Source organism: Eschrichtius robustus, chromosome 4 (assembly GCF_028021215.1).
Source record: "Eschrichtius robustus isolate mEscRob2 chromosome 4, mEscRob2.pri, whole genome shotgun sequence".
Taxonomy (NCBI): Eukaryota; Metazoa; Chordata; class Mammalia; order Artiodactyla; family Eschrichtiidae; genus Eschrichtius; species Eschrichtius robustus.
Window position 1 is genome coordinate 80249614 of NC_090827.1, and position 26061 is coordinate 80275674.

Consider the following 26061-nt stretch of genomic DNA (forward strand, 5'->3'; position numbering starts at 1 on the left):
TGGCAAACATGTGATTTGTGGGAAAGGGTGACTCAGAGGACAGGACAAAGAGCCATGGAGAATAAGCCCTGGGGGTTATGCCTAAATCCTAGTCAAAGCAACAAGAGGCTGGCTGGGCTTAACTGTTAATAGACAACTGACTGGTGTATGCCTCTCATTCTCCCCACTCTCCTTTTAAAATGGGAAAGTCTAGAGAAGCGATGTTATTCCTAATAGGAATTTGGGGCAAACAGGGAAGATTATTTCTAAGTTCATAAGTCTTCAGACTGAGAGGAATGGTACTAAAGGATCTTTACCCAAGTACCTCATCTATACCTGGGCCTGATTAGATGATGAGCTCCCAGACTTTGAGCTGTCATAATGGAGGACCTGGGAAAAGTATGAGTTTATTTTGCACATGGGAATGGTATGAATTACTGTGGTCAAATGGGGGACCGAAAAGATAGCTCAGCATCTTCCATCCCATGTGTTCTTTTAAAAATGTGACTAGGTGGGGAGTCCATGCTCCCACCCTCTGGCAGGCTTACGAAAAAATGATAAAAATGATACTACGTGACTTCTGAGGGAAGGTCATAAATAACAGGCAACAGCTTTTGACATGCTTGCTGGACTCACACTAGAGCCCTAAGTGGTCATGTAAACAGTCTAATGGCCCTGAGCACGGAGCCCACACTCACCCAAGGAGAGACACAACGAGGTCCTGAAACTAAAAGCCCTGGCCAGCCCCAGCCTAGCTCCCTGCTGTTTCCACTCCATCCAGCACCTGACTGCAAACCTGAGACCCAGCACGAAATCACTCAGCTGAATCCTTCCTTAATTCCTGATGCATAGAAAAACTGAGACAATAAATGATTGTTGTTTTAGGCCACAAAGTTTGGGGATGATATGCAGCAGTAACTAACTGAAACACTATGTTTCTGGTAGAAATGTAATACGAGTTAAGTATAATTTAGATGAAACCACAATTTCATTTTCCATTCACCTGAACCAGAAATATTAGGTTAATAATGAAGAAAGTATACCAAATTTTTATTCCCCTGGAATTTGCAAATTTTTCAAACATTGCTTTTTTAAGGCATTGAGCTATTCACTGTATGCTGCTTTATTTACCTGAGTCACATTCATCATATCATTAAATATTCAGATGACTATTTTCTATCCCTACAAAACACCACTTACTTATAATCGTACTTAAATAAGACTGCAAACAATAAAACCATAAAATCAATGAAGATGCATATTCCTTTATATTTTATTTACCATAAAGAGAATACAGCAAACACTGGAATAAGGCTTTTTAATAATTTCTGATGTAAAGTTTAACACTTAAAATTATGTTTGCTCCCCCCTGCCCCCCCAATTCAACATGCAGATTTCATTTATTTCCAGATACAGTGATTCTAGAGCATTACACTCTCTGGATAGTTTTATAACAGAGCATCCTTGCCCTGTTAACTTAATACAATTTCACAAACTGTGTACAATCATGGTATACTACCATCATTCAAAGAGTTCCCCCAAATGCATATTCACACAATATGAACATTAAAATGTAAGTTTTTAAAGACATCATCTTCATAAGCCAAACCACAAAAACCCAGGTTCTAGTTTTAAATGTGTTTATGAAGACTGCTGCTGAGCTCAAAGCATGCAGATGTTCATGACCACCTAGATGAAGCTGTATATTGAAACTCCTTCAGTAGGTCCAATGATGCAATTTTTCACTCATCCCAAGTATCTCCATATTTGTTTACTTTGACTAGGAAAAAAGCACAAATAATTGATGATTCCAAATAGTAATAAGTAAAAGGCACTATTTTATGTTTGCTATTATTATGATTTAGTTATGTTTCTCTCTGATTTGAATAAATGCACATGAGAGTCAAATTGTAATTATAAAAAGGGGCTGGCTAGACTTTTGTGAACTGGAGGTTAGACATAAATTCTAATGCACTGTATCAAGACCTTTACATACATATTAGATCTGCATAACAACCTTATAAAGAAAACACAATCCCCATTCTAAGGAAAACAGATTAGTAACTTGCCCAAGGTACAAGCTTAATCAAACAGGTAGAACCGAAATTTGGACACAGTTATGTTTAGGTCTAAAGCCTGGGTGCCTTTACAACTTTACCGCCTAAGTGAGTGTGGTATATATTATAGCACATACAAAAAAGTTACCAGCAAATGAAAAATAACAACGATAAACATTTGAATGTTGTTTTTCACAAAAATATAGTAACAGAAATGGTCAGATTTGATTAATTTAATCTCTCCCAGGAGCTGTAATACCAGTACAAGAAGGAAATGCTCTCCAATATTCTTGCATTTTATATGAAATTATATTTTGAAACATGTTTTTCTGTCTTTTCTACTCTTTTACTTTTAGCCTCTCTTCTACATAGCCTTCACCTGTGAATTATAACTCTTCAGAAGTATTCATAACAATGTAAAGAAGCAGTTATCAAAATATAACTAGGGACCCCTTCCCCAAGACTCTTTCAGTATAAGTCTATGAAGTCAAAACTATTTCGTTATTATACCAAGACGTTATATAAACTTTCCCCTCATATTTTGCCTTTTCCCCTTGCTTTCCTTCCCTCATGTGTATAAGGCAGAGCATCTGGCAGAATTCTCATGAAGCTACATAATGTGTGGTGACATCACTGCTCTGACAGCTAACTGAAAATGTGCTGAGGTATTTAAAATTTCTGCCATAATTTCTAATTAGGTAAATACCAATAAATATAATCCACATAAACTGAAGCTGAAAACTTTTAAGTGACACTTTCTGACCTAGTCAATCTACATTGTACTGTCAAATTTCTGTCTAGATTCTAAAACAGAACATCCTAGAAAATCACAAACTGTTTCATAACTGTTTTTTCTTTAAATTATATAAAGTGCCAAAAAAAAAAAAATCAACTTTCTTTTTACAAAGAAAAAATTTTTTTCACTTTACTGTGTCACATAACAGAACTTTAAGACTGTTCACAGCCAAAACCACAAATGTCCAAATTCAACGAATGCCACACATCTACCATATTCCCTTTTTTCTTAGCCTTGACATACAATAGAAATGGTTACAAAAATGAGAAAACTACTAACTGCCTGCCCTCATGGAGCTTACAGTCTAAATCCTCAAATTAATTAGCAGAACAGAGTACTGGTAAGTCTTTACATATTACAGAGTAATGACCACTGAATGCAAAAGGTTTACATTAAATTTTTTATGACAAACGTTAACAAGTATAATTGATTACAAATCTATTTTAAAGGTGTAAAAAACATCAATAACATGACAGAGGTGTGGATCATTGTTATAAAACAGAATTCTAAATGAAACAACTACTAACAATTAGAAATAAAACTGGCGCTAAAGGAACGATCATAATAAAAAATACTAAGGATTTTTATGTATTTTTGCATTCTCTGTGGCATACTGACTCTCAAGAAGGTACCTATTCCCTCCCTCGATTTTTAAAGTAGTAAATAGAAAACCTTGAAACAATGATACATCCTCTAAAATTCCTCAAGAAAGACATCATAAAATTCTATATTGAAACAGCTTCAAACCCCTATTCAAAATGACCTCTTCTGTTAGCGGTAAATTTTTGGTATCAGAAAATTTACTTTGGGTAATGCACAGCTGTTCCAAAAGGACTTAAAAGAAACTGTCATTTAAAAAATCTGTATATATTAATTAATCATAGAGTAAAAGTACTGTTAAAAAAAGTCAAACTCATTTTTTGGAAATGCCCTAAAAGCTGGTTTGTAAGGCATATAACTCTATCTTGACTTCATAGATAGTATATAAGAAAATCATTTTATTACTCAATCAGGACTCTGTGGTTCTGCCACAAGTGGCATCACAACCACTAGGTCACCAGGTCTGGTTTTATGCAATAGATGCATCATTTGAAAAATGGTATCAGTTCCCAAGGTGGCCTCTTATAAGGGAAAATAGTCAAATGTCTGTATAATTTCTACACTGTATTACAAAACTAGTCTTACCGTCTTAAGTTATACTACTATTTGGACTTCATTATTTTCTAACACAAAATGGCCTTTGGAATACTTGAAAAAAGGAAGACCTAATAACTGTTAAGTAGCTATTCTCTAAAAAAAATGTTATTTTGGTTAATTGCTTGAGGCATTAAATCACACGTTAGTATAATTAAAGTTTTTAACTAATGCTGCAATTTCCAATCCTAAAGCGTAAAGTGATTCAGACTAGACTATCATACCTTCTTTTTTTGGCATTCTTTCCTGCATAGGCCTGACTGAGGGGTCAGTCTTATGTGTTAAAGTAACTTCATATGACTCTCTGTTCTTATTCCTTAATTCCTCATATGTTATATTTTTTCTTTTAGGACTTTCTTCAATGTTGGGATCAGGTCCTAAAACAACAAACAGTTAATAAATGGCGATAAAAGGATGTGAATAAATCCAAAAGCAGCTAAATTTTACAAATGCTCCTTACCTACAAAAAAAATAAAGTAAAACAAAGGATCAAATTATTACCAGCATTCCAAAGGTACTGTATTTTCCCCAAGGTAATTATAAAACTAAAATCTACTTCCTCTTATACATTCAAGCTGTTATTTCTAAAATTTAAAATACAAAAAAAATTTAAAACTAACCATGGCCAGAAGAAGAATGGATATAATATAAACCAGAACAATTCACTCATTAAAATGCCAGTGTTCTAAACTGGGAAGTTATTCATACAGCTTATATAAGTAAAGAGAAATACATTCTACTAGTGACAATTGAACAAAACTTGACATAGTATAGATTTTGTTTAGTAATATTTTCATAGGTAAATGTTCCTGTATCCAGAGTCCATATATGCAAACAACTCCAGTTATTAAAAAGATATTTATCTTACCCTCTTTATATTTAAATAAAAACACTTGAAAATAGCTATGGAAAAGTATTACATAGCCTTTCACCAGAGTATGCATCATTTTCATATTCAGGTCTAATGGATGCAATACTGAGGCAGAAAAAAGTGGCAACTTTTACCTGGAGAACCAGCATTTATTCTTTATCTCTCCGAAAGAAAATCAAAGTATGATTATGTATTATCAAGAGTCAAACAGTGATATAAAAGTAAAGAAATGGTTATTCTTAATACTGGTTGACAGGACCAAATATTGAACATAGTTTATAAAATAGACAGCAAGGAAGGCCATATAAACATTTTTAAAGAAATTAACTAATGCTAACATAACATTCAGTGAACTACTCAACTTACAAAATCTAACAGACCACTCTAAAAGTAATATTTTCCAGAGGTTTTTAATGAGACAGAAATGGTACCTATCATTTTAAAAATATAACCATATCAATTAAAATAATTTTTTAAAAAACAGTTTTTGTAAGTGGTACTATTGTGCAACTCAATGGTAAGGTCCCAGTGAATAATCACAATTTTCGAAGCAACATAACTATACACTGAATGCATTCATCTACAATCTTTTATTTTACTACAAAATATACTTGCACTGATACAAAGCACAGAGGATTTAAATTTCTAATTAGTTCTAATATTATAAAGCATGGTTGAAAACCGTATTTTTCTTGCTAAAAAAGAAAAGTATTAAAACTGTATACCGGGTTTAAAAGCACTTTGCATTTCATTAGTAATAAGTAATTATTTAAGTCATTTCCCTTCACCACAAATGATATTTTTTAAATTCTGAAGGGAACAGTATATACTAGATTAGTAGTGAGGAATTCTAGGTTCTCATTCCCACTCTGCCGACATTTAACGAATGTCCTTGGGCAAATCACTAAGCTTCTTTGAGTCTTGGTTTTCTCAATTGTGAAATATGGAAGTTTGAACTAGATGATCTATCACTAAAGTTCCTTCCAGGTCGAATACTTTTTCTTACCAAAAAGAAAAGTATTTCATTGTTCTGAAATTCTGTGACAAATAATGAAAACGTAAATTAGAAGATTAGGGAGAATTTTTTCCACTTATAAAAGCCAAATGAAAATATCTTGCATTGTGTAGGGAGCATGATTTACTGTAAAGAGCTGGAAGGAACAGGAAAATGTAAAAAAGCATTGATTTAAATCTACCTGTAACACACTACCTATAGTAAGTCTCATAGCAACTATGAAAGAATGCCTTCTGCTTTGAAAGATTAATAACTCTTTCAATTCCTGGTAAGAGAAAGCAGAGGATAAATAGGGCTTAAACAAAAAGCGAGGATGTCCTGGTTAATTTAAGGGAGGACTGCAGTTGGGGCAAAGCAAAGGAGGCCACTGTGGGCCCATGTGGGGAACTAAGAGTGGCAATCTTGAGTTAAAAAGGGGGGTCAGAGTAGCAGAGCATGCACGGATGGATGGCTGCAGTGGAGGACTTAAAATATATTAAAATTTGGGCCTTGCTGTAGTCTGTGGGCAGATACCAAAGGCCTTTTCGTCTGTTTTCATTTGGCAAAGAAATTATGTAGTGTGGAATGAAATTTTCTAATGCAAATGCAAGGAAGGATGCAAGACATAGCAAGGAAAGAGTTGGTGCATGGCTAGAACAGAAGTAGAATGGATTTGAACTTGGGAGACCGGGGAAATGGGAGATGCAGTGAGGGACAAGGACAGCTGACTCTGGAGATAAAATAATGTCTTTAACCATTTCTTCCTAAGCTGCCTACCTCCTTCCCTTTCTGACTAATCAGATGTCTTTGTCTCCAACCATTCAGGAAAAAAAAAAAAAGTTAGTTGAGGATTAAGAGACTATCAACAACTTTCATCCACTTAAGAAACTCTTTAATTATCTTAACTTCCATCCTCTCCTGTCTCTTCAGTTAATACCCCCCTCACCAACCCGGACTCTTGCTCTAAAAGCAGCACTGTCCAATACAGTTTTCTATAATGATGAGAATATTCTATATCTATATCTGTGCAGTCCAACACAGTAGCCATTAGCACATACGGCTACTGAGCAATTGAAATGCTACCAAAGCAACTGAGGAACTGATGAATTTTCAATTTGATTTGGTTTTAATTAATTAAAACAGCCTCTTATAGCTAATGGCTACTTTATACCCTGACCTACCTAGAACCCTTTCCACATCATTCAGAACCTTACTTGACCTATAACCAATGCCTCTCTTTCCACTATATCCCCTCCCTCCTTTTAACCTACATATAGAATCAAATCTCTCCTGTCTTAAACAAAAGAAACGAAGACCCGAATGTTCCTTTAACCCTGTTTATTCCCCATAGTTACTGGCTGATTGTACTTATTTCAAAGTACACGTTTTCAAATACTCTATGAGGTCCACAATCCCTTCTCCAAACCCTCAGAGTCAGAAATGCTTCAAAACTCAGAGTTTCTCAGATTTTAGAAAAACATTACCATATATATCCCTTATTACTTAATGTCCACTGAAGTAGCAATGAACAAGCAAACACAGTATTTCTACAACAAAATCTAGAAAAAAATCGTATTAAGATAAATAAACATTATCAATAGAGTTATATCAGTTTAGGTCAGGGCTTAAAATGAGTTCAGGTCAGATTTTTCTCACTAATTTAATTATTTTAAAACCTGTTTTTTTAAAAAGCATTTTGGATTTTAGGATTTTAGGTAAGGAACTGTAAACTTGCACTTTCTGTTTTTAATTCATCTTTCACTGCAAATTAGACTGAAGAAAGCAAGCAAGGAAGGAAGCCAGAAAGCAAGCAAGCTAGCAAACATTTGTTGAGAGCCTATTACTTTCCAGGCATTACTTCTGATTTCTGTATTTCATCTCATTCCCAAAGTTCTTTAAGAAGGGTATTATCATCTCCATTCAAGAGATCAGGAAACCGCAGGGATCACAAATTACAAGTTACTTGCCTAAAGTTACAATAGCTAGCAAATGTCAGTAGTTCATATCCAGGCCTTAATCCAAAGGTGATGCTGTTTCACTTAACATTATGTGATCTTCAAAACTAGTACACACAAACTTCACAAAGCACTTTCACATGGATTTTCTCACTTGACAACAGTTCTGTTAGGCAGGTAATTATTATTTTTCTCATATTACAAAGAAGCTAAGGTGGCCTTTAAGACCACACTACCAAGTGTAACATTTTTAAAGCCTCTCTGTGGCACAGTTTATCATTTCTTCTTTGCTATTTCACTAAACACGGTTAGTATTTTCAATTAATGGAACATATTAATAATTTATCCTTATATTTCTATATCTTCCAGCAGACAGAGAGTTTCTCAGGGCCAAGAACTAGGTCTTATTCATCTTTATTTCCATACCTAGCAGAGTGCCTGATACCTATTTGGCCTCAAAAAATGTTGAATGAAGGAAGAATGAATTCAAATGAACAAAAGAGCAAACAAACATGCTGAGTTTAGGCTGATGGTGGAACATATAGGTGATATCCAGCAGAAAAGGTCATCAAATAAAGTTTATACATACGTTGGACCATAAAATGCTGAAATTCATTTCAAGAGAAGTTTCTACCTTGGGCAATATGATCAGTAATACCAGTGGGAGTAGATTCATTCATAGAAGCACTGAATGGAATTGGCTCATAACGAGGAAGCGTCTCTTTTTCTATGTTGTCTGCTTCTGGGGATGTCACAAAAGATGAATGACCACTCACATTCGAGTCATATTTTGACTTCTGAGAATAGTGCCTGTAAAAGAAAATCATACTGTATAAAAAACATGGGTTATTGTCTATACCTTATTTAAAGAAGAGTGTTAAGGTATGAAAACTAGTCATTTTCTAAAGGAATCATATAATTTTAACATAGTTATTTAAAACAGTAAAATAAAGTCTGTTTCTGCCACAAAAACATTAAAAATATCTTCTGATCCACTTATACAACTTAAAAATTGTCAATCTTACTATAGAGAAGAGAAAATATATATCCAATTTTCTAACTATTAGGCTTTAGACATCATTTTAATGTGTTTAAAGTTCTTGGAAAGAAAAAGTACTTCAGATCAGAAAATATGTCCATTTCCCACATTAATTGGGAAGTTACTTCCACAGGTAGCAGTCCATATAAACACTATTTTGCTGAAGTAGATGTAAGTAATACTAGCTTTCATGGGATTTATGCTGCTTGCCATTTATGATAGGACAATCTACCAAATCTACTTAACTACCTTATTATTTATTTACCTACCTATCAAGACAGACAGATTCATTTATCTATACTTACACAATTTCCCTACAATTTTAAACAACAGAAGGATTACAAAGCTGAAATCTGTTAAGAGATGGGATTGATAATATTTGGGAATTCAAAAAAAAAAAGTCAAAGTATAGTAACCAAACGTGTTTGACAAATTAAAATCTCTCATTCTGGGACATGAACTCCCAGTAGGATGCAACTCTGTATTTAAAACAAAAGTAAACAAGTCTTGTTCTACTTTTGAAAACAAAATTAGCTTTAGCTTGCAGCAAAACGGCAAGTTTCAAATGTTCCTTCAGTTAGGCCATGTTTCATGCCCTCAATTACGGCAACATCTAGTTAGAATTTTTTTACCTAAAATGAAAAACCTTTAATAAGATCTGAATGGCCTACCCAGTTGGTGAAGATCGTCGTGTCTGTCCTGATCGTAAAGCTTCTCCAAGAGGGGAATTCTCAAGATTCTTGAACTTCTCTTGGCAAGTTTTCACGTAGGAAAGCTTTCCAGCAAAGTATCCCATGATGCAAGCAACTTTTAGTAAAAATAAACAAAAAGTGTTACTCAATACGCCTCTTTAGACAAAAACCTTTTCTAAAAGAACATTTTAAAAAATGTGGTTCTTGGGCTTCCCTGGTGGTGCAGTGGTTGAGAATCTGCCTGCCAATGCAGGGGACATGGGTTCGAGCCCTGGTCTGGGAGGATCCCACAAGCCGCAGAGCAACTAGGCCCGTGAGCCACAACTACTGAGCCTGCGCATCTGGAGCCTGTGCTCCGCAACAAGAGAGGCCGCGATAATGAGAGGCCCGCGCACCGCGATGAAGAGTGGCCCCCGCTTGCCGCAACTAGAGAAAGCCCTTGCACAGAAACGAAGACCCAACACAGCCAAAAATAAATAAATAAATAAATAAAAATTTTAAAAAAAGACAAAAATGTGGTTCTAAATATGTCTTTGGTGTGGAAAAACTGGGATTTCCTGAAATAATGGTAAAAGTACCATATTAAATCACATTCAGAGTTCACAGAAAGATTCGGTAGATATAATTCACTTTCACAAAATAAGTTAAAATAAAGCTGCTATAAGATAAATTCTACTTTACTAATTACTTTATTAATACAGATAGGAAAAATGTGGTAACAGTATAATGGAATGAGGAATCAAAACAACACAGTTCTAGCCTGGTCACAGGGATTTAGGCCATTTCATTCCTTATAAAATGGGAATCACACCATTTGCCCAGCTAATTTCATAAGATTATTTTTTAAATCAGGTGCAACAAATGCCTTAAAATAATATATTATGAAGTGTACCTAAATATGGCTATTGTTGCATATTTATTCAATAGAGACTACCCTGGAAAGATTCATAGAAAGCCTCAGGTACTCTTTTTCAGGGCAATTTAGTATCTTTTCTATCAACCATATTATAAAATGTAAAGAAGCTATGCTTATAAATGTAAGTTATGTTTATTTACTGATTGTAAATTAAAGAGGTTTTAAAAAATTATGCTTAATTTTAAAATATACTTTATTTTGATTAATCAGAATAGCTGGACAACTTTCTTTCCTCACAGACCAAGATAACTTACTTTCAAATATTGTATCTTCAATTATATAATTTAAATTATTATATCTTTAATATAATTTAAATAATATAATTATTTAACAAAATAATTTAAAATTAATAGTTCCACTGCATTATAAAAAGAGAAAAAAAAAGCATCTCTCAAGTAGCTCATGATTTTTAATGCTAACAATAAAATGCCCAAGTAGTCCATTTGATGAAAAGCTTAAACAAAATGATTTGTCAAAACAAATAACCAAATAACTGTTATTAGTAACACAAAACATTTGATAAAAGCTAGTTATTTTACTTAGGTAGAAAAGCTAAGAGAACTAGTATTGTTCATACTTACATATAAGTTTAGGGATGGAACCATATTTGGGATGACTTGAAAGGATTCCTAAAGATAAAACAGTAAATATTTCTGAGTAACACTGTTCCATTTACATAATTAAGATGTTTTATCTTTTATTGAGGTAAAAGAAAAGCTTTATGCCAAGTTTATGCTAAGAGTATAAAAGAGAATGGCACAGAAATTATGGTAAAAAATACAAAGAAACTACTTCTGCTAGTCATTATCTGGTCTTTCATAATGTGAGACAAAAGTAGCAATACGTTTAGCAGTGCAGTATAAAGTAAGATGTATCTATTTCTCAGCAGCTTTGAGCAACCCACAAAGATACAAGGAAAGATCAGTACACATGATCTTTAAACATCTGATAACATTAGCTCTTTCCATAACATCAAAGAAGTCTGAAGCTATTTAAAAGAGAATTCAACATCAAGAGAAATATGAAGAAATCAAGACTCTATTAGAATAGGTGAATTTAGCAAGATCACTTGATACAAGGTCAATATACAAAATAAAATAAAAACAAAAATGAAAAAATCCACTATAGGGCTTCCCTGGTGGCGCAGTGGTTGAGAATCTGCCTGCCAATGCAGGGGACACGGGTTCGAGCCCTGGTCTGGGAGGATCCCACATGCCACGGAGCAACTAGGCCCGTGAGCCACAACTACCGAGCCTGCGCGTCTGGAGCCTGTGCTCCGCAACAAGAGAGGCCGCGATAATGAGAGGCCCGCGCACTGCGATGAAGAGTGGCCCCCGCTTGCCGCAACTAGAGAAAGCCCTTGCACAGAAACGAAGACCCAACACAGCCAAAAATAATTAATTAATTAATTAATTAATTAATTTTAAAAAATCCACTATATACCGGGAACAAACAAAACCCCCAATATTTTAAAAAACGATTTATTATAGCACCAAAAAACATCAAAGCCCCAGGAACAAATCTAATGAAAAACATGAAAGATCTTGAAAACTACAAAATTTACTCAGAGAAATGAAAGCTAAGTAAATGGAGAAACACACCATGTTCATGAACTGAAAGATTAAATATTGTAAAGATGGTAATTCTCCACAAACTCACCTATAAATTCAATGCAATCCCAATTAAAATCAAAGAAAGTTTTTCCCTAAATTGAAAAGCTTATTCTAAAATTCATGTGGAAACACAAAGGGTCAAGAAAAACCAAGACAATATTGAAGAACATAACGGAGAACTGACGACCACCAGATATCAATATCTATGACAAAGCTATAGTAATTAAGACAGTGTGTTGTAAGTGTAAGAACAGATAAACTAATCAAAATCAGAAGAGTCTAGAAACAGATCCACACACACAGTCACTTGATTTATGACAGAGGTAACATTGCACTGCAGTGAACAAAAATTAGTCTTCAAAATATAGTGCTGGGTCAGCCACATATCTGTACGAGGAAAACATGTATCAAAACTAGAAACTACACTATCATCAATATACAAAAGGATGGATAAACTGCTATGACATATTCACACAGCAGAAAACTATATGCAATGAGAATATATAATTTACAACTACATGCAACAATGTGGATGAATCCAGTGATGTGCTGGTAAACCAGCTCTCCAAATAAAAGGCCCTAATTTGTAATGTTAGTCGATTTCTGTGATGTAAATACTTGCTCCATGACCAATTTCATGCTACCAATGGTTTAAAAATTGGCTTGCCAAGTTCCTGAAATTTTAATAATCAGCTCTCCAGAGCTGGTACAAGCCAGTTTTAGCATACTACTGGATGAATCTCACCATGTTGAAAGAAGGTACACAAAAGACTGTCATCATGTATATATAATTTTATGATTTCATTTTATATAAAAAACAGACAACAGATTTATGCTGTTAGCCTCAGTTCCTTCACTGTATAAATGAACGGAGATGATGAGAAGAAAAGGGGGGATGGTAACAATATCTACATTTATACAAAAAAGTCGTTCTTTTATTCTGTCACCAAATAGCTACAGACCACTTACAACACACAAGCACTACACCCTAGGAAGTAGGAATATAACAGTAAACAAGACACTCCCTTTACCCTCACAGAGTTTACAGTCTAGAGAGCGAATGAAGACAGAAAGAATACGGTGTGATGGTTGCTATTCATCCACTCAAATACAGGCATAAGTCGAAGATATTGCAGGTTGAGTTCCAGACCACTGCAATAAAGCAAATATTGCAATACAGCAAATCACATAAATTTCTGGGTTTCCCAGCACATATAAAATTTATGTTTACACTATACTATTAAATGTGCAACAGTATTGTCTATAAAACAATGTACATACCTTAATTAAAAAATACTTTGTGTTTATAAACGCTAACCATCATCTAAGCCTTCAACAAGCTGTAATCTTTTTGCAATAGTAACATCAAAGGTCACTGGTACAGATCACCATGACAAATATAATGAAAAAGTTTGAAATGTTGCAAGAATTACCAAAATGTGACACAGAGACACAGAAGTGAACAGATGCTGTTGGAAAAATGGTGTCGATAAGACTTGCTCAGTGAAGGTTGTCACAAACCTTCAATTTGTAAAAAACACAGTTATCTGTGAAGCTCAATAAAATGAGGTATTCCTGTATTTGAGTGTCTACTACGTGCACTATGCCCTCTGTCAGGTGCCAGAGACAGCCCATATTCTAAAGGGAAGTAGCAAGAATGGAGGCAAATACATTTATTGAAGCTACTGTAATACTCTTGGCAACAAATGGTTGCATTAACTACAACAGGAGTGCAGATGGAGACAGTAGACAGAAATATTTAAGAGCTGTACTAGAGAATGGACATTTGTTGAACACAGCAGGTAAAGGATAGAAGTGAAAAATAATGTCTCAGTTTCCTGGATGGAGAGTGATGCCATTCAGACATAGGGAAAATGGAGGAATTAATTTATGGAGAAGTGAATTCAGTTTGGGATTGAACTTGAGTTCAATCTGAGGAGGCTGTAGGAGGGCCATCCATGTGGAGATATGCAGAATATGATTCTGGAGCAGATTATCTAGGTTAGAGATAATGATGGGGATTTAGAACAATAAATGGTCACCAAAGCCCGTATTATTGCTGGATACTATATAGACTAAAAACTCAAAGGCAAAGTACAACTCTGAAGAACAACACAAGTGAAGGAAGAAAACCCAGACTACAATGTAAGTACCAAGAGGTCGTGGGTTTTTGTCTTTTAGTGCTATATACCAAAAACAGTGTATAGTGCTTATCAGACACTCAAAAAACATATGAAAAAAATGGAGAAGTTGCCTGAGACAGGAGAAAAACCAGAAGAATGTGCTGTAATGGAAGCCAAGGGAAGAAAACATTTTAAGGATTGGTTATTTATTTATTTATTTATTTATTTATTTATTTATTTATTTTTGGCTGTGTTGGGTCTTCGTTTCGTGCGAGGGCTTTCTCTAGTTGTGGCAAGCGGGGGCCACTCTTCATCGCAGTGCGCGGGCCTCTCACTATCGCGGCCTCTCTGGTTGCGGAGCACCGGCTCCAGACGCGCAGGCTCAGTAATTGTGGCTCACGGGCCCAGCTGCTCCGCGGCATGTGGGATCTTCCCAGACCAGGGCTTGAACCCGTGTCCCCTGCATTGGCAGGCAGATTCTCAACCACTGCGCCACCAGGGAAGCCCAAGGATTGGTTAAAGTTGTATAACGGTCAAGAACAAAAACTGTCCATTGAATTTAAGCAACAAAGAGGTTGTACTGGTTAAGAGTTTTAGTACATGTCAGACTATATGCAAAATCTATGACACAGACTGCAGTGGGTTTAAAGAAATAAAAAGTGAAGTGCTCGGGACTTCCCTGGTAGCGCAGTGGTTAAGAATCTGCCTGCCAATGCAGGGGACGTGGGTTCAGTCCCTAGTCCGGGAAGATCCCACATGCCTCGGAGCAACTAAGGCCATGTGCCACACTGAGCCTGCGCTCTAGAGTCCGCGAGCCACAACTACTGAGCCCGCGAGCCACAACTACTGAGCCCGCGTGCCTAGAGCCCATGCTCCGCAACAAGAGAAGCCACTGCAATGAGAAGCCCGCGCACCGCAACGAAGAGTAGCCCCCACTCGCTGCAACTAGAGAAAGCCCCCACGCAGCAACGAAGACCCAACGCAGCCAAAAATAAATAAATAAAATAAATAAATTAAAAAAAAAAAAAGTGAAGTGCTCATTCATGAAGTCTGGCTTCAAATGCAAGACATCTAGGAGCAACTGTAAAGGGATATAAAAGAAAATTTTTCTTTTTTATGTTGTCAAGTTAGAAATGACTTAAGCATGTTTAAGTGTTTTGACAGAAAAAGAATGAGTAGAGAGGGAATAGCTAAGACTATGTAGAGTATGACCCTGTGGATAAAATCATACACAAAATGTTAGGTGTTTTGATTAAATGCAAATTGTTTTGGTGGATTCTGAACTCCTTTTCTAAAGTCTCTCTCAATTTTTTTTTTTTTTGAGATTGACTTCTTAATTAAAACACCTCACCCCCCAGAAAACAAGAACCCAGTACAGTTTCAATACTGAAAGCCCTTAATTCTGGGAGATAGTTACATGAGTGACATATTACTCAATATTCTTTTCTGTGTTTTTTAGTCAAAGTATCAACACCCCAACAACAAAACAACCCTGACAAAAATATAAAGGTAATATGTGACACGCTGAATAGAAAATGTTATTCCACACATCAGGTTAAGTCATTTTCAACAACTTATCCTTTCCAAAAAATGGATTATAAATTCCACTGAAAGGCTCCAGGCTCAGTCACTATGAACAATTATAGAGAAAGACGTTGATCACTGTTGTTGCTCATGGCGTGACTTTTGCAAATGAAATCAGAGGCATAGATCACCATTGATGTCAAGTCAAATAATCACCAGATGGTGACTAGGAGTCCTAGAGGATTTTGGCTCTTGACAGAATAATCTGTCACCTCAGTACTAGGTCCTGATATTTTCAGTAGGATTCATGTGAAGCAGTTATACTCCAATAAAGAGGTACTTAAAGAAAAAAAAAAAAAAAAAGATGTGTGTGTAACTAGAAAAAGGGAATTTCTCTGGATTGGTTATGTGTATAACTAGCTACATGTAGGAGCAAGGCATTCCCAAGCCAGGGAAAAAACCCAGCAATGGTATGATTTTATTGTTGAAGATATAAGGTCTAAGTGAGTAGGTACAATCTGACCCTTCCAATTTTTACTGCTTCTGCCTTACCTTCAAGCTGTCCAAAGTCTCCTACTCTACGTCAGCCCCAAAGTTCCAAAATTTTCTCTTCTTTGTAACCTTTTCAAAATTACCATTTCTCCTGGTTCTACCTTAGCTATACGTTTTCATTCCTCCCTGCATGACTCTGCCACTCTAGCCATGTCAGTCTCCTGACTGTCCACCCAAATAGTCATGCTTATTATTCTGATAACCAGGTCCCTCCTTCCTGAGATATTCTTCCATCTCTTTTAATCTAAATCCTGCCCATCTTCAAAACCCACTTCTTTCAAGAAATTTTCCTTCATTACAGCACCTCTGCAGAGACCTTCTTTGAAAACCTACAGCTCTTGGGAGTCTCTACCACAAAACTTAGAAGCTTATTAAATATTTAAGTTACATTCTCCATTTGCTTCAACATTGTATTCACATTGTTTCCTCACATGAACCACTAGCAGCTCTTAATTTCTTTTGTATAATCCACCCCTGCCCCCAGGTCTAACTCCAATCATTAATGACTGACAAGACTAAGATAGATAAAATGGGCAGTACAATAACAGACACTATAATTTCTCCAGTCCTAAATTTTTCCTTAAAAGTAATGTGACTAGGGACTCCCCTGGTGGCACAGTGGTTAAGAATCCGCCTGCCAATGCAGGGGACACAGGTTCGAGCCCTGGTCCTGGAAGATCCCACATGCTGTGGAGCAACTAAGCCCGTGCGCCACAACTACTGAGCCCATGCGCCACAACCACTAAGCCCGCGCTCTAGAGCCCGCGAGCCACAACTACTGAACCCCGGGTGCCACAACTACTGAGCCTATGCACCTAGAGCCCGTGTTCTGCAACAAAAGAAGTCCCAGCAATGAGAAGCCCACGCACCACAACGAAGAGTAGCCCCCGCTCGCCGCAGCTAGAGAAAGCCGCGTGTAGCAACGAAGACCCGACGCAGCCAAAAAAAAAAGTAATCTGAATAAAATGTCTGTTTCACACTATAGAAACAATTCTAGTCTATAAAAAAAGTTAGTCCTAAAAGAGAAATAAGAGTATATATACAAATAAGAGTATATATCTTGATTTGTTTGCCTTTTAAAAATTCCTGTCATGGTAGCACATTGTAACGAGGTTCTTTGGGAATTCTCCAAACAAAAACAAAATTTTACCTCAAAAAATCCTCCCATTTCCCTCCAAAACTACTTTTTCTCAACTAGTTGTGTCAATACTACTGTCTAAGTACTTCATACTGCTAATATGAAAAGGCGAAAACTTCCTATCTTAGTAATATTTTAGGAGGAACTAGTTAATTTAAAGAACAGTTTTCTAGGATATATAAAGGCCATCCTAAGGTAACCGTCCTTTTCTGAAATACCTTCTAATTCCCATAAATTTGTAACTTATTTATTACAAAATAAATGTAATGAATATTTCTACCGCTTACACTACTAAATTTAAAGATGTAGAGACTGATACATTTAATACCTAATCTAAACTCAACTTCACTATTTAAACCAACAGAATTTTGGACAAGGAAGGACCCTCACTCCCCCCATTATTATAAGACAAAGCTGGTTGAGAAAGCTAGGGAACTCCTAGTCTTTAAACTGGTACACAAGAATCAGCTGGAGCTCTTAACTCAAAGACTCTGATTCAACAGGTCAGAGATGGGGCCCATGAATCTGCATTTCTTATAAGCTCCTAGGTGATAAGTTGTATGGATGGTCTACCTAGACCAGGTTTGTCTCTCTGCCTTCCTGTAAACTACCACTGGCTTTCAGTTACTTTCTTGCTCTTACAGTGTTAATGCTGCTACAGTGCTACAGTTAATGGACATCAAATTCTCAAATTTGATATGTGAGTCTGGGTTCATGGAGACATAACTCTTCTGATGTTGTAGTAATTTTTTAGTGATAATTTTTAATATGATACATTACCATATGTCCTTCATCTAAAGATCAGGAAAAGAACACATAAAAACACAATGGTATCCAAAGTGCTAAACAAATTCAAAGTTTAAAATATTTACCTTTACTAATCAATCCTTGAGTAATCAACATACTTGTTGCAGCCAAAGGTACAGCTATAAGGGGAAAAAAAATTTGTCAACACCAACAAAAGGAAAAGATTTTGTTTGAGTTCATTAGGATAGATAAATGTATATCAGTAAAACCAGCTATGAAGTTATGTTGCAAAATTAAGATCTTTAAAAGAGATTTCTCCACTTTTCAAAGCTGTACTGTATATACTCAGGGAAATATAAAATGTATTTTAAATTTAAGAAAATATCACAAATTATTAAACAGTATAATTTAAGAGCCACCCAGATTTAGGATCTAAAAAAGCCATTCACTAATACCATCAATTAAAACAACATAGAAATAGTGACCAAAAGTTACTTCCGGAGTTAAAGGGGGAAAGAATTAATGATGAGGGAAGCAAGAAGCATATTACAAACTGCTAAAGTCCATGTACCATGCTAAGTTCTTGCAGTACATTATCATTAATTTTTACCACATCTCTATAAAATAGGTATTATTATTATTATTACTATTTACTATTATTACAGATAAGGAAACTGAAGCTTAGAGATGTTAAGTAATTTGCTCAAGGCCACACAGCCACTTCCATGACAGATTCCAGATTCCAAAGAATTATGTCTGATGCTAGATCTCAAGTTTTATTACACTGAGTGAACTGATACACAAGACATATTATTTGCCCAAAATCATATGGTGATTGGGACAAGAATTAGAAAGCATATGTTTTAAATACTAATGCTCTTTCTCTTAAACCAGTGAATTATGTGAAACTAAATGAAAATATGACATACATATGCATATTAACCCAGAGTGAAAAATCCAAAGCTCTCATCATAATCTCAAAGAGGCTCATAACTTAAGAAATCAGTCTTCTACACCCACAGTGCCCAACAGAATTTTCTTTGATGATGAGAGCAGTCTATATCTGTGTTTTTCAGGTAGTGTGCAGGAAAGATTTAACATAACAGCTCTAAAACTGCTTTCCTTACAAAGGCCTGCTTTCAAGGTTGGTCCTTAGCTTATTATTTGGGAGCTTGACTGGTAAACTGATATAAATCTTTACCTGAACGATAAGTGGCTCACTCTGCCCAAACTGCTTGTACAAATACAGTTCATACTGAACACTTCCTTTCCTTCTGGGAGTCTGGAATTTTGTCACCTGCTAGGCCAAGGGTGCCCATGTGGCGAGACCCCGATAAAAACCGTGGGTGCCGAGTCTCTAATGAGAATCCTTGGTAGATAACACTTCACATGTGTTACTACAACATGGAACTGGAGAAATGTAGCACGTTCTTTCTGTGTGACACCACTGGGAGAGGACTCTTAGAAGCTTGTGCCTGGTCTCCTCTGGATTTCACCCACACTTCTTTCCCTTTGCTGATTTTCCTTTGTATCCTTTCTGTTGTAAATTAATTTTAAACTGAAATAGCTACATGTGGCTGCCACATTGGAGAGTGCAGTTTCAGACTAGGGGTTGGGAAATGCTCTGTAAAGAGCCACGTGGTAAATATTTTAGGTTTTGTCGGCCACACAGTCTTTGTCCCAACTACTCATTTTAAAGCAAAAGCACTGAGACAATCCATAAACAAATGAACACAGCTGTGTTCCAATAAAACTTTATTTATGGATGCAAAAATAGGAATTTCACATGTAATGAAATCTTCTTTTGATTTTTTCAATATTTAAAAATGTAAAAACCATTCTTAGCTCATAGCCATACAAAAACAGATTTGGCCCTTGGGCCGTAGTTTGCACATCCCTGGTCTAGACTGTACATGGGCAATTTAAGAACCAAAATCATTGAGCATTTGAATTATTAATATTCATGATTAAAATCCATAACTCGGGAATAGGGCATTAGCTTTGCCATCAGACACAATTTGCAGAAACCCTAAGGTTTAAATCCTTGCTCTATTACATACTAACAGATTTTACCTTTGCTGGAAGAATGATCTAATATTAGTTAGTTGGTTAAAATGCCTTCATATACTATTATTTAAGGTTTTTCAAAGGATAATCTTTTAAAATTATAGCATCAGTACAATTTGCAATCATTCTTCTCCTTCAGCTTGGTTCAAGGACTGCAACATGAAGAACTGATGAATCATATAAAGGTAAAAGGCAATGAGTTAGTTGGCCATCTCTACAATGGACAATATTTTCCCCATTTTGCTTCTTAGGTCAAGACGGCACAATGCAAAGAGTAATAGTCTGGTTAAGGAGATTCAAGTACTAGTTCTGCCATTCACCACTATGTCTTTGCATAAATCTCTTAACTTCATGTTATAAAGGGTAATGGATTAGAACTAAGGTCTCTTTCAAATACATATATTCTGTCACAGAAAAAGAGAATGGTAAAATTCAAAGAGACTTCAGAGATTATCTAGTCTTCATCCTAATCAGAGTAAACTGATATCCAGAAAGAACAAGTCATTTGCTCAAAGCAACACAGATGGTTAGTTTGTGGTAGAGCTTAGATCAAAATCCAAGTCTTCTAACTCCCAAGTCAGTGGCCTTTTCCACTGTACAATGACTCCCACTCCAGAGTCTATTAAATAATGTTTCTTTAGGCAAATCAATAACACTGCTGACCAAATGCTACTTTACATTATGACCATGGTCCCACTCACATCCAACACAAGGACCCCTAAAATTCCTTTAACTCTTCTCTTACACTAGCAAAATGCTTCTCTAAACTCATAATTGTTTTCAATTGAAACTTTTATTTCATTAATCACAATAGCACTAACAGCCATTTAATAGCTTAACACTTATAATAAGTTAAATTGAATTAATTAATCCCATGAAATAGGTTAATATTATCCCCATTTAACAGATAAGGAAACTGAGGCACACAGACATCAAGAACTTCTCCAAAATCTCACAGCTAATATGTGATGGAGCTGTAATTTGAATCCAGAGAGTCAGGCCTCAGAGTCTATGCCCTTAAGTAAGTCACTACACAGTAAGTCACTACACTGTCTCATTCGGAAACCAGTAGTACACATGTATGAAATATTCACAAAATAAAAGATATATGAAACAAATATGAATTCATACACCTTCTCAGCAATTCCAGAGGTGGAGAACTACTGTAACATACAATACACATTAAACTAAGCCTTTTATGTAGATTCTTTCATTATCTGTATGTTTGGGCAGATACAACTAGTTGTACTCCTTTTCATCCTTCTAACCCATTCTGCACACTGCTAACTAATGTTCCTTTAAAAAATTTACATATCATCCCCTTGGCCCAAGAACCTACCATATATAATGAATCAAACTTTTAACTCCTTGCTATTATGTTTATTTTCTACCCCCAACAAAAGACCTCTGCTCCAATCCACTCAGCCTCAAGGCTCTAGTAGAGATCAAGTTATTGTAGACTCTGCCTTTGCTCACTATCCCTTTCATCTAAATGCTCCTCCACCATTCTTCATTTGCCTGAAGTCCTATTAGTTGTTAAGTCTCATTTGTTTAATAAAGCCTTTTTTTTAGCTAAATCAATTCCAATTAATTTATCTCTTTTTAAAATTCCTATTGCTGTTATGCACTTAATCTTTCTCAGTGTTTCATGAGTTAGCTTTGTCTCAACTACATCATAAAACTACTTTAGGACAAAGACTTCCAAGCACAGTACCTTACACACTGTATGCATAAATACCAGGTGACTGATCCTTCTCACCCCCTCCATCCTGCTTTTTTGTTAGAATTACCTTCTTACCTGAAAGGACTGCAGTGACCCCATGAAGCAACAACAGGGTTCTATTCAAAAGGAAAATTATGTTTTGTGTTGCTTTCAACATTCTCTGTATTTAAAAAATAAAATCCTCATGTATATGGTCTCTAGTTAGAAATCAAGAGCTGGTAGTGCAATAGCATTTCACAACGATAAAACAGAAACTAACCAGTTTTTATCATATAATGGTTAAAAGTTTAAGAGTTAAAATCATAAGCTTATTTCAGACAGACCTGGCTTCAAGTCCGGACACCATGCTTACCAGCTGTGGAACACTAGGTAACTCCTTTAACATCTCTAAACCTCAATTTCTTCATCTGTAAAGTGAGGGTAATAGTAATCAACCTTATTGGGTTATTTTTATATAACCCATGTGCACTCAGTAAATACTATTACTATTACCAACAAAAATACTTCAGGGTCTTGGAAACAGTTCTAGAAATTATTACTTTAAGATGCACACAATTCTGATCATTTCATGATATATGCAAATGTCAAACCACTACATAGTACACTTGAAACATATTATCATACATCAACTACAATTCAATTTAAAAATTTTAAACAAAGAAATAAAACGTGTTCAACTCTATTTCCTTAATCAACCTCTTTTACCAATAACCACACTAATGCCAAAAGTGTGCCCATTTTTCCTATGTGAAATCATAATTTCAGGTACTAAAGGTCAAATTTTGTTGATTAGAAAATTTAACTTACATCTGAACCAGAAGCTTTCATCACTGCATTCTGCAAAGACTCTTCTTTCTTCCTCTGTTGGAATGTAATCAGCCCCTATGTCTTTTCACCAAGGAAAATTGGCAAACATTAAAACACCCATGGAAAAACTAAGTCTAAAAATACCTTAGTCTAAACATTAACAAAGTATACCATTTTTTTTTTTAATGAAGTAATGGAATACGTGGCTTGTGAACTTTTAACAAATTTTGACTTCAAACATAAAATTAGTGCTACTGTTCTACTGGCTATGTAGTCAGGACTGCCTACAAAATGGGCTGGGTCCAGTGCAAAATTAAAATTTGGGACCCTCTGTTCAAATTATTAGGAATTTAAAGATGCCACAGTAGATCATTAATGGGTCCCTGTATAACTGCACAGGTCACACACCCTTGAAGCCAGCCCCGTGGCTACTGTTATTCAAGGCAGTGAAAATTTCTCTACATAAAAAGTGCTTCTAATTATAAATACTTAATTGATAGTTACGGGGAATTGGTCTTGGAACTTCTGCATTCGGCTCTCCAAAATCAGCCCTTCCATTCATCTTTCCTGCATCAAAAACATTTCTGTTAAGTATTAGAAACGACTGAGATTGGCCAAAGTAAATCAAGATATAGCATCGTAAAATTACTAGTCTACATGGCAACCAATCAACAAATATTTACTAATCACTACTACATCTGACGTACTTAAAAAGCTACCTAAATAAAAAAGTCACAGACCTATTAACTATTTTAGAACTAGTCACTAGGTCCTGTAATTGAAAAAGAAAAGATGCCTTATAAGTATTTATCAACTGATTATATCAAGTTAAGATAACAAAAGGTTACCAATTTTTAAAAAAGACATATTTTTCCTCCGGAGGCTGGTTTATTTCACATTATCCTATGTTTGGATTCTCTCAGAAATATACGCCCAATGATTAGGATAATTCTCCAAATAGAGGAAGAAAAATCCCAAGTCTTTTCTGGGCTTCCATTTTAAAAAATGAAATAATCATCAGGAAACCCCCTCTACAAAGCAGTACCACAAAAAAATGAAATAACAAAGACGTCATATCATTCTCCCTGTGGTGGGAAGCTAACAGCACATTCTGTAGCCTCTGAACTTTCCTCCCTCCCCAAACAGACACCTAGAAAAACATACAAGATACAAAAAATGCATAGCATTTCAAGAACATACACTTTATCATTATTTCTAACCCATGCGACCGAACTTGAGACCAATAGATTAGACAGCTACGCATTTTACAGAATGTTCACACAGGATCGTGTTTACTCCCATCTTAAAAACAATGTAAATGAAAACAGGAAACGTCATACGCGATGAGAATAGCAACTGCGGCCCTTCCACAATTCACTTATTCAATAACTCATCACTGAAGGCCTACTACATGCCAGTCCCTTCGCTAAGAAACATGATCTGAAAGGGTAAATGAATTCATGGATGGATGGAGACTACTTAATAAACTACTTATACCCTAAACCAAACGTGAAAGAAAACAATGGAAACCTCTTACTTCTCCCAACAGAGAGACTGCCAGGGTTGACAAGACCCCTTCACACAACATCATTTTAATCTCTTAATCCCCCCCAAAAAAACCGCATTAAGAGACCGTCGATTCCTGCACCCCATCCCCCGCCCACCGCGTCTCCCACCTGCAACACCTACGCACATCCGTCACCATGAATTTCTCCCATCCACACCCACCAGACACGCTCCCTCACCAACCCTGGTCACAGGCACCCAGGAGCCCGAGACCCAGAGGATCGCGATCTGCTCACCCTAGCAGGCGGGAAAATGGCGAAAGGTGCAGGGGAGCGGCTGCCCGCGCAGAGGTGGTGAGTGGGTAGGTGGGGGGCGGAACGGGGCTTTCTGCGTCACCTCACCCACCTCCCGACGACAGCGGCGGGCCACAGCGCGGCGAGCCCGGACGACCAGGGGCCGAAGGCCCAGAGGGGACCCGAGAGGGGTCGGGGTGGGGGGAGGGAAGGGGGAGCAGGAAACGCGCAGGACCGCAGCGGAGTTGGGGGTGGGGAGCGGTCAACGACGCGACCGCCTAGAACTCACCCAGATACGGGCTCAAAATGACCGCGACCCGGAAGCACTGGCTACCTACGGAAGGAAATGACGTCAAGACCTCCTTGCGGAGTCTAAAGGCGAACAGCTTCGGAATACACGCGTAGGCCTCTGTTAATCTTCGCCGTCCTCCTCGGTTCGTTCCTCCACCCTTCCCCCCTCCCGGCGGCGCTCACGGGCTGCACTGCGGCTGCGCGTTCGCCCACTGCGGACCCGAGCCCCCTCCCTCCCCATACCCTTCCTGCACCGCGCGGGAGGCTTGGCTTTAGGCAATTGGGACGTGCGGTCTTGAGCTTCCAGTGACCGGCTGGCAGGAACGTTCTGGAAGCCCCTTTTATCCGCTTGTTGAGAGCGACTTGTCTTAGCTTTCTCTGCTTTTAGGCTTTACGTAGTTCATTTATTTCTTTGAGCCTCTAGGCTAAGTAGTAGCGAGTAATTATTAAACATGCTCACTTGGCTGGCTGGCTGACTTTTGAGCCTGGCTTCCCCCTAGTTCTAGAAACCTCAGGCATGGTAAGTTCTCGCTCTCTCTGAGCCTCAGGTTTTTCTCATCTGGAAAATGGAAATACGACCTACCTCATAGGGTTGTTAGGATTAAAGCAACACACTTAAACGAGGCTTTAGCGCTCGATGTTCTCTATTAATGGAAGAGTTTGTATTTGAGTGCGGGTCTCCGGGCTTCTGTTGGTCAGACCGTGCTGCCGCACTCAGCCACCATTCATTCATTCTGCAAATATTTGTTGAGTGCCTGCCGTGAGCCAGATACTGAAAGTTATTGGTCATTCAACAGTGAACAGTCGGCCCTGTCCGTTTGTTTGATTAACTCCGAAAAACCTCTCCGATATCTTTATCTCTTACTGAGCCGCGCTGTCACCATCCTCATTGCATCTTTTTTACTGCCTCAAATTTATTCTCCCACAGACATATTTCAGAGAGACAGCCTATGGTGATGGATCTGAAACACAAATCCAATCCTGTGGTTGCTTCCTTAGCGCCTTTTGATAGCTACAATCATGCACAGAATATCAGGCCCTTTCATGGCTTGGCCTCTGTCCTCTTGAGCCTCACTTTCTTCTATTTTAGTGTTCACTGTAGAAACGCAGCCTGCAGCCCTTTGTACTCACAGTTCCCTGTGTGCTGTTGCTCCTGGCACAACCATCCTTCCTGCCTTGTCAAT

General features: G+C 36.9%; 1 protein-coding gene across 3 annotated transcripts; it reads right to left on the reverse strand.

Annotated features, from left to right (window-relative positions):
• Positions 1-1228: 1228 nt before the first annotated feature.
• On the reverse strand, positions 1229-24982 carry OCIAD1 (OCIA domain containing 1). Of its 3 annotated transcripts, none has more exons than XM_068542997.1 (9): positions 24876-24982; positions 23292-23354; positions 22788-22868; positions 18316-18369; positions 11075-11122; positions 9557-9692; positions 8481-8656; positions 4251-4403; positions 1229-1759 (listed from the first exon to the last, which is right to left on the reverse strand). In XM_068542997.1, exons 2-9 carry the CDS (start codon positions 23347-23349, stop codon positions 1722-1724), a joined length of 744 nt encoding a protein of 247 aa, XP_068399098.1. In that variant the 5' UTR covers positions 23350-23354; positions 24876-24982; the 3' UTR covers positions 1229-1721. The 3 variants fall into 3 exon arrangements, with proteins under 3 accessions (XP_068399098.1, XP_068399096.1, XP_068399097.1); XM_068542995.1 differs by lacking the exon at positions 24876-24982 and adding an exon at positions 24590-24869; XM_068542996.1 differs by lacking the exons at positions 4251-4403; positions 24876-24982 and adding an exon at positions 24590-24869.
• Between the last annotated feature and the right edge of the window lie 1079 nt (positions 24983-26061).